This window comes from Hibiscus syriacus, unplaced genomic scaffold, assembly GCF_006381635.1.
Source record: "Hibiscus syriacus cultivar Baekdansim isolate YM2019G1 unplaced genomic scaffold, ASM638163v2 tig00112604_pilon, whole genome shotgun sequence".
NCBI lineage: Eukaryota > Viridiplantae > Streptophyta > Magnoliopsida > Malvales > Malvaceae > Hibiscus > Hibiscus syriacus.
The window spans coordinates 377,551-386,654 of NW_024063366.1; the positions used below are offsets into that span (position 1 = coordinate 377,551).

Genomic DNA, 9,104 nt, shown 5'->3' on the forward strand with positions numbered 1-9,104 from the left:
TACAAAAATATTTTAAAAATATTTTGAGGATTAAGGGATTATAAATTCAAATTCTTTAATTTCTAATAATAGGGACAATAGTATGATTGACGGTATCGATTTAGGGTATTGCGGGGTGCTAATCCTTCCCCGAGCGTAATTGAGACCCAGACCCAAAATCTCTTAAAACGCAATCCACTCGTATTTTTTAATTTTTTATTAAAATTATTTAAAAGGACGATTTCTTGGGTTTTCGACCTACCTAATCCCAAAGGCCGATGTCGACTCTAACCTATTCCAAACATTTTTTTTTAATTTTCTTCAAACACGCAACGTCCAAATCCTCGCCGAGCGAAAAAAGTCGTCATGACAGATGCCAACCCTCTCATTTTTCTTGGATACATGTGGTGTTATTATTTGTTATCAAAAGTTGAAAATCTTTCATTGTTCTTGAAATTCAACATGAATCCTTGAAAGAAGGCAAATTGAACAATGGAGCAGAGATGTCTGAAGAATAAGAGGGGGGAGATTAGTAATATTGAGGGTTGGGAAGAAAAAATATTAAAAAAATAGGTAAATTGAAATGTTGTCTCTAAATTAATTTAAATTTACAAAAAGACTCATAATCAATATTTTATCTAAAGTGTAGGTGTTAAAAAAATTAAACCATTTTACTAACGGGCCACATCCTCAAACTAACGACATTCAACGTTCAAGTGACCAAAACTTAATAAAATGATAACATAAGTGACCAAAACTTAATAAAACGATAGCGTAAGTGATCAAAACTTAATAAAACAATAACATAAGTGATCAAAACATTTAATTTGAAAGGAAAATAATCAAAACTTAATTCATGTATTATATACATAGAAATTATGTAATTTTAATTTTATATATTTACCGTGTCATATCAACAAACCGTTAAAGGTTTAACTGCCTTTAACATTCAGTGATAACTTCTTAATTAAAAACGAAACTAACAAATATTATGTTTGTTGAATTCAATGAGGAAAAATTTTATAAAACTCAAACGAAAGTATCAATTTATGTAGTTTACCATTAATGAAATAAATTTTTAACTAAAAAATAGTATAAGACAAATCAATATAAACTTAAAGAACAAATTTTATTATATATATATTTTTTATAAATTTTAAATTTAATCTTAATCCTATTTGTAATGGAGAGGAAATGAGACTTAAAATGTCAAAAAGATTTTTTATAATAAATCTAGAACTCATAATTTAAAAATATACTATAAAAGTTAACTAACCGATGAAATATGTTACGTACCTAATTTCTAAATTTTAGATACATTTCAAATTAATTTACGGAATCTCCTTTGCTTGAATTACTGGAAAAAGAATAAAGAAATGTTTCCTTTTCCAAAGAATATTATATAACTGGCATGTGGCAGCACATGCAAGTCAAGCTGGAACTTTTAGATATATCATTTACAAGCTAAGTATCTCAATCTCCAACACAATTGATGGTATTGATTAAACATATGTTATATGATAAAATATTTAGGTCTAAGTGTTTCATAATAATTATCTTAAAGACGGTCTTTCAAATTAATTAAAATACTATTCATAATACTGTTTTGTAATAAAATAATTATTTTTCATAATAATATTTAAATAGTTAATTAATTATAATGGGAAGTACTTCCTACTGGAAAAATGATATTTGCAATTCCGAATTACAAAAATCGCTAAACCGACATCGTTTAGGAGGTCCCGCCGCTTGGCTTTAAAAGTCGACTATTCAGCTTTCCAAAAGAAAAAGAATCCCCTATTGATGCTTTCGGCTGATTTGCCCAAAGTTTCTCTTTTCTTCTGTGTGCGTAGGGGGAAATAGAATCGTATGATCTTGTTTTTCTCCCCTTTTCTAAACCCTAATTTACTTTTAGTCCCTCAGAACCTACCATTGAAAGCCTTAAACCTCGAGAAAATTGGTTGTTATTTGATATAATGTGTCTTTACTAATTGGGGATTTGGGGCAGAATTTTAAACTCATTGACGGGATTCACCTAGTTGTTCTTTTTGCATTTTCTTGGTTGTTTTAAGAATTTTGAGCAGACTTGACCAGCGAGTTGACTCGATAACGCAGTGAGGTAAAAAAATTCTTTGAAGTTATTTTAGGTTGAATTTGGAGAATGTGATGATGGAGGGAAACAATGGATTTGGTAGTCTAGATAATGCGAACACAAGCGAGAGTAAGCCACCACATCCCCGTGCACCGTCGTATGGGCTGCAGTGTCCTAGCAGTAATGGCGTTTTGAAGCCTTGTAAGAAGTCCCTAGTTCGACATCCCTCTCTTGTAAGTTCCCTTATCTTTTATTTATTTATTTTTTGTGTTAATCGGCGGCATTTTAATTGGCGGTGGTTTTTCACTTGTGAAGGAGCTAGTGCATTCTGCAGTATTACCGGATTTCATTTCTTTATTTATTTTGGGTTACTTGGAATCTTGAATAGTATGATCATATATGCGATTCTCCAAAGTTTACAATTGAATGGAAATAAATGGAAGGGGAAAAAGAAAAAAAATTGTAGATGACCAGCCGTTATTAAAAAATTGATATTCCTGTGTTTTGCCATGTTTGACAATTTCTTTTGAGAATTCTAGATGTTTGTTTTCGTTGGATGAAATGTGTGCACTTATTGTCCTTCATGAAAATCACATTTTTTTTGTTTTGTATTGTAATTTTAGCAGGTGAAGTCAAAGGCATTGGATATTGCTATAGGAAATGGACATGCGGTGGAAAACCATGGTGCTGAGTTCATCCCTATTGTCCGTTCTGGAGCATGGGCTGACATAGGGTTAAGAACAAGCATGGAAGATGTATATCTGTGTGTTGATGATTTTATGCATGATTACGGTCTCAAGAATTTTGCTGATGGGCCTAGTGCCTTTTATGGGGTGTGTACCTTACCTAATTATTTTAGGCCTCTAGTGTGCTTATTTTGTTTTTAAATATAATCATGATAAAGCATGTTTTAGATCTGACATTTCTTTTAGAGTAATTTTCCTTTTCAAGTACATTTTTCTAGTAAGTAGTGTTGAACTATGATGTTCTTTTAGATCTCAACTGTTTAGTTCATTCACAGAGCATTGAAAACTATTTTTCTATTAGTTTTTCCAAAGGTTTGGTGCTTCCTTACATGATCTTACCTGCAAAAGAAAAGAAGTACCTGGTAGATGGATGACCTTGTATTTGTTAAGTTTTATAAACCATAGGAATACGACCAATTTTGATTGGAATGGTTGATTGGTTACTTTGCATCTGTTTATGCTTTGTTAGCTGATTTTAGTTCCCATTTTCAACTTTCTTTTTGGTGGTCAGGTGTTCGATGGACATGGTGGGAAACATGCTGCTGACTTTGCTTGCAATCATTTGCCAAGGTTCATTGTTGAGGATGAAGACTTTCCTGGAGAGATTGAGGGGGCTGTTGCTTCAGCATTTCTTCAAACTGATACTGCTTTTGCAGAAGCTTGTTTGTCGGATTCTGCCCTTGCTTCTGGTGCCACTGCTTTGGTAGCTCTTGTTCTTGGGAGGTTAGAATTGTCTGCTAACAGAAATTATTTTTGTTTGAGCAATACTTTTCTTTATCTTAACGTGTAATACAATAGCATCACCACATGCCTTCAGTTTGGAGGCATTGTCAATTAATTACATGGTTTGGTAATGTGCTCTTACCTGACAAAATTGCGGATGGCTGTCCAATTTCACCATTCCTCTTTCCAGTGATAAAAATTATCTCTATGGTCATGCAGTAAACTAATACAGTATTCAAACAAAGCCAACAACCATGGTTTCGGTTGAAGGTTGCAAGTTGTATTCTAAATTATTTATTTTACATTCCAAATTATTTTTGCATTTTCCTATTAAGTGACAATTTTAAGATACCTAGGAGCTTAGAGGAGTAATAACACCAGTGCATTGTTTCTGTGATGATATATGGTGATTAGTGAACATTAAAACTTGTTTGCAAAGGTTATTGGGTGTGTATATATCTGCTTAAACAATATCAAAAAGAGTGGTTTAAATTTATGTTTTAAGGCATTACTTATAAATCTAAGATATGGATGTTAATTGATTATATTTGCTAATTCTTTTTTGTTTGATCCCCTATCATTTGGTGTAAGTCTTATGTCAGATTTTAATTTACTATCCAGGTTTAACTAGTGATGATATGTTCTCAACATTTATTTGTTGACTTACTTTCTGATTACAGAATGTTGGTTGTGGCAAATGCTGGAGATTGTCGAGCAGTTCTATGTCGTGGTGGGAAAGCAATTGAAATGTCAAGAGATCACAAACCCATGTGTAATAGAGAGAGAAGGCGCATTGAGGCATGTGGAGGTTCTGTTTATGATGGTTATCTTAATGGACAGCTTAATGTGGCTCGTGCATTGGGGGATTGGCACATGGAAGGAATGAAAGGTGCAGATGGTGGACCGCTAAGTGCAGAGCCTGAGCTTATGACTGCAGAACTAACTGAGGAGGACGAATTTCTTATCATAGGGTGTGATGGGATTTGGGATGTTTTTCTAAGCCAGAATGCAGTTGATTTTGCTAGGCGGAGGCTTCAGGAGCATAATGATCCTGCCATGTGCAGCAAGGATCTGGTTGATGAAGCTTTGAAAAGGAAAAGTGGGGATAACTTGACTGTTGTCGTGGTATGCTTTCAATCCAATCCACCCCCAAACTTGATCGTCCCCCGTGCGAGGGTGCAGAGGAGCTTTTCTGCTGAGGGTTTAAGGGAGTTACAAAGCTTCTTGGATAGTCTGGGAAACTAAGATGGTGATGACAAATGCTTTTGCCCTATATTTGTCCTTTACGTTAGATGGTAGTTTTAGGTACGGAGAGTTTCGACTGTAAGATACGCGGCGGAGAGTCATTCCATTGTTTCCAAAGTAGGAGCTTAAATTACTTCACCTTCATTTTGGTCATTTGTTAAGGCACATACTGAAACGGGAGTTATTTTTAATCTAAAATGCAGGTCTTTAGGTGGAAATGGATGCTTCATTCATTGTTTATTTCTACTTGTTTGGTTAGAAGAGCAAAAACATTGTTTTTACATGCTTTTGCGTGACCGATTAGACCAGCTTCGATGCTCGTGTTCAGACCATTGATATTTTTCTGTCCTTTAATTGTATAAAAATTAAATAATTTCTTGTTTTTAAATGTATATTCAGGCCCATAATTGTTTTTTATTTATTTGTGGTGGCAAAGTCGGTACTCTGTTCATGACTAACAATAATTAAAAACGGCTTAATTATGAAAGCATTAAAAATAATGAGTAAAAATAAGCACTTATGAAGCAAAGGTGATAGTATAGTTGTATATATATGTAAACACTTCATTATAATTAAGAGCTAACTTTACTGCGTAATTTACACAAACTTCTCTAGGTCACACATTAAGAGCTAGCTTTAAAGGGTAACCTGCAATGACAGAATTCTTTATAGCTCCCAGAAACATGTGGCAGGACTCATAATATATATATAGCAATCACACAAGAGAAATGTCTCTGACTGAATAGGGAGAGGAACACACAAATACTTGTATTCCATCAATAAAATTGTAAGCTCAACCCACACAACCGTTTTCTATCATCTACCATCTAATCTGACTTTTTTATCATCCACACCAGAAAATATGAGCTTCGTTTTGGATTATAATTCTCCGTTCCAAATTTGTAATGTGTTAATTTAAAATAAAATAAGATACTTAGAAAAATTTAAATATCATAATCATAATATTAGAGTATTAAACTTTTAAATTTCTAGAATCTCATCCACATAGCAGATGACAGAACATGGGGCATGGCTAGAGGGGTTGGTTGCTGCTTTCGCCTCCGCTTGAGTAATTGAAATTCTAATCTCTATCAATTGTATTTAATCCCTTTTAAAGCAACTTTTTTCACTCTGACCCATACAACTTTATAATTTTATTTTGACCTCCCCAATAATACGAATTCCCTGGCTTCAACTTGCGTACATGTTTTTTTATGTCATCACACTCTTATCCTATGTAAAATGTCAATTCCATTTTTCTATTAAAAAGAATATAGAGATGGATTAAAGATAAAATAAGTAGCACTAATTAAACCAGATATAACTCAGGTTGAAAAATACAAATATTATTGTATGGGGGAAAAACCCTTTAGACTTTAGTAGACCTATCGAGAAGGCAGAAGAATGAGATCCATGAAACGCAATGTTGAAAACTTCAGACCCTGCCACAGAAAAGTATATACCAGTACATGAGTTTAAAAGCAATTATTGGTTTACACATGTGTCAACGCACATTTTCGTCCTATTAAGATTCAAACTCTTAAAAATAGGATAAAATTTTATTAGGATTCAAACTCCTAAAAATAGGATAGAGTTCTACTAAGATTTAAATTCCTAAAGATAGGATCCACAAGCACTATAAATAGCCATTGTAACTCATCATTGTTACACACAAAACATAGAGGAAAGCACGGGAAGATACAAAGGCAAAACTATTGTAAAGGATTCGAAAAGGAAATAAAAGGTAAGATTTTCTTTTTTCTTTCTTTTGCATGTGCACGTTATTTTTCTTGATATTTGGTTCAAATAACCCAAAACGTGGGTTGTGCCGATGACCAAAATGGGTGGGGTTTCGAAGTTTCGAACCTAGATCTACCCGAGGCTTATTTTTAAAAACCGGTTTGATTTTCAATTAAAGGAGGGGAAGAGCTTTTTAAAAATCTATATTAGTCCCCTTATTTATTATATAGATATTTTATTCATTTATTTTTATTATTCATGTTATTATTATTATATGTATATATATATATATTAAATTATTTTCATTTATTTTTTTACTATATTTTATTATTATATATATATATATATCTTTAATATTTTACTTATAAGTCTAATATTACTATATATATTGTAATTATCTTTATCTAGTCGTATATATTTTTTATACTTTTAATAGTTTATTTATATACCTATTATTAAATATATATTCTTAATTATTTTTATTTGATTATTTCTTTATTTATGTAATATATCTTATAACTTTATATATTATATTTTTTTTATTTTCGTTTTTTATTCATTATTATTATTATTATTTTTTTTAAAAAACCTTGTGTCTTTATCATTATTATTATTAAACATTATATTATATACTACTAACCTAGAGGGTCCATTTTTTTGTCTTATTTATTACTAAAGCCCCCACTTTCGGTGAATTGGGAGGATAGCTTTTCTATTTTTAAGCATTTGGTATATATATATATAACTTATTTATTTTATTAATACTTTGATATATATATATATATATATATATTTATATTTTTTTCCTTTTTTTCAAATATTACTATATATAATTATTACTTTACTATTTTTTTTTCTTATCTTACTTATTTATTTTATTTATTTTATTTTTTCCTTGTATCTTATTTGTTTTCTTTACCTTGTTTATCTAACACATTTCTCGATTTTTTTAAAGGATATTTTCAAATCAATTAAGGGTAAGTAATTAGGATCGAAACTTTACCTTTTAATTTAACTTGTTATTTTTCTTAATTAAGACAACTGAAAATTACGTAGTACTGAAAGGACGGTTCAATGGTGCTAATCCTTCCTTGACCGTAACCGACTCCCGAGCCCGACATATTTCTGGTAAGACGCAGATCAGGTAAGAAATAGGGTATCCGATCAACCCATTTATTTTTAAATAAATGATCGGTGGCGACTCCAATCCACATTTTTCTAAGTCGAAGCCCAATTTCGAGGTCCAACTGAAAGACGGTTGCGACAACATGCACAAGAATGCATATTAATTTTGTCTTAATAAAGGGTGATATAGTAGTGTTCATACTGTTGGTATTCGATGTTAATGGATGAAGCAGAGGGGTTTGCAATGGCGCCGAAAGCAGTGGTGGAAAGAACAATTGTAGCACCGCTAGCAGAAGGCCTTGACACCGATGTGTCCGCTCGATCCACGATCTTAATTTCTATAGTTTCACTTGGATTGCAAGTTCCGGGGATAGCCGCGCTGATGCACCTAACCAAATATTGCCGCCCACATGAAGCACCGTTGTCCCATATCCCATCCCCGGCCGCCGCAAACAAGTTGTTCGTCGGAAACATGGAGGCATCGTCCCCAAAGCAGGCGGTGGCTGCCCCCGAGACAATTAAAAACCTCATAAACACTTGATTGTGCTATGTATATACCTCATAAATAATAAGATCACTTACGAAGATATGGGGGGCTGTACTTAGCAGCCGTGCCGACATCGGCGAAAGACGGATGGAAGAACGTTGTTACAAAGAGAAAGATGGTGAAGAGCCATGGATGTATCCGCTTCGACATTTCTGCAGATTTCAAAGAAACTGCCGTGGGTTTCATATGAGGAAGAAGTTGTAGGTGTAGGGATTTTTTTTTTTTTTGAGAATGTAGGGAATTCTTTTAAATAAGCACGGTGATGCTGATTTTGTAGATTTGTTTCTCTTTTTGACGATGGTTATCTATCACAAAAAGTAATTGAGTTATTGCCGTGTACGTTTGAACATATCAAAACTTGGTGTAAATATAGAACATTCCATGATAATAATTGAAGGAAATAAATAAATAGAAATTTTCTTATACTATATTTTTTATATAAAAAGTTTTCATGTATGTATAAAGAATTCGAGAAACATGTTTATTGTTAATTTATTCAACTTATTTTAGTTTTACTTTGTGCAATATTAGGTTATAAACCCTAAAAGAAAATAATGGTCATAACAATCATACATAAACATAATACAAAAATAAGATCCACAAGCAATATGAATCAAATGAAGATTTTGCATGACAATTTTATTTTAATAATATATTATTATCGTATAACTTTATCGATAATATATAAATTGAATATGATCGTATTAAATATCAATTTATATTTTAATTCCTAATTCCTAATTCCTAATTCCTAATTCCAACCAACCCTTAGACGGTAGTGAGAGTGATGTGTGAATATGTAATGTATCGCTGCCGGCAACACATGGTCAGCACTTGTTCAGCAAATAGCGCTTGTCGTAGTAATCTTCGACCCTGACCGTCTTAAATTTTAGGGTAAAGTATAGTA

The 9,104-nt window shown here is 32.4% G+C and overlaps 2 protein-coding genes across 6 annotated transcripts; one reads left to right on the forward strand and one right to left on the reverse strand.

Annotated features, from left to right (window-relative positions):
* Window positions 1-1,687: 1,687 nt before the first annotated feature.
* LOC120181890 (probable protein phosphatase 2C 22) lies at window positions 1,688-5,039 on the forward strand. 4 transcript variants are annotated; one of them, XR_005521789.1, is made up of 5 exons: window positions 1,688-2,304; window positions 2,695-2,904; window positions 3,329-3,540; window positions 4,221-4,845; window positions 4,989-5,039. XR_005521789.1 is itself a non-coding variant. In XM_039186921.1 (4 exons), the coding sequence occupies exons 1-4, from the start codon at window positions 2,146-2,148 to the stop codon at window positions 4,783-4,785; spliced, it is 1,146 nt and encodes a 381-aa protein (XP_039042852.1). In that variant the 5' UTR covers window positions 1,688-2,145; the 3' UTR covers window positions 4,786-4,982. The 4 variants fall into 4 exon arrangements, 3 of the variants coding, with proteins under 3 accessions (XP_039042852.1, XP_039042854.1, XP_039042853.1); XM_039186921.1 differs by lacking the exon at window positions 4,989-5,039 and having other exon boundaries at window positions 4,221-4,982; XM_039186923.1 differs by lacking the exon at window positions 4,989-5,039 and having other exon boundaries at window positions 2,704-2,904; window positions 4,221-4,982.
* Window positions 5,040-6,168: 1,129 nt separating this feature from the next.
* Window positions 6,169-8,416, reverse strand: LOC120181896 (EG45-like domain containing protein). 2 transcript variants are annotated; one of them, XM_039186928.1, is made up of 3 exons: window positions 8,233-8,416; window positions 7,853-8,153; window positions 6,169-6,227 (listed from the first exon to the last, which is right to left on the reverse strand). In XM_039186928.1, the coding sequence occupies exons 1-3, from the start codon at window positions 8,381-8,383 to the stop codon at window positions 6,221-6,223; spliced, it is 459 nt and encodes a 152-aa protein (XP_039042859.1). In that variant the 5' UTR covers window positions 8,384-8,416; the 3' UTR covers window positions 6,169-6,220. The 2 variants fall into 2 exon arrangements, with proteins under 2 accessions (XP_039042859.1, XP_039042858.1); XM_039186927.1 differs by lacking the exon at window positions 6,169-6,227 and having other exon boundaries at window positions 7,728-8,153.
* Window positions 8,417-9,104: the final 688 nt, after the last annotated feature.

What these genes read in the sequence shown, in the direction of transcription:
- LOC120181890 (XM_039186921.1), top strand. Translation starts at nt 2,146, where the DNA reads ATGATGGAGGGAAACAATGGATTTGGTAGTCTAGATAATGCGAACACA. An exon ending in TAGTTCGACATCCCTCTCTT is followed by an intron (nt 2,305 to 2,694) that starts GTAAGTTCCCTT and finishes TTGTAATTTTAG; the next exon opens with CAGGTGAAGTCAAAGGCATT. An exon ending in GGCCTAGTGCCTTTTATGGG is followed by an intron (nt 2,905 to 3,328) that starts GTGTGTACCTTA and finishes TTTGGTGGTCAG; the next exon opens with GTGTTCGATGGACATGGTGG.
- LOC120181896 (XM_039186927.1), bottom strand. Translation starts at nt 8,383, where the DNA reads ATGAAACCCACGGCAGTTTCTTTGAAATCTGCAGAAATGTCGAAGCGG. An exon ending in GTACAGCCCCCCATATCTTC is followed by an intron (nt 8,154 to 8,232) that starts GTAAGTGATCTT and finishes TCTCGGGGGCAG; the next exon opens with CCACCGCCTGCTTTGGGGAC.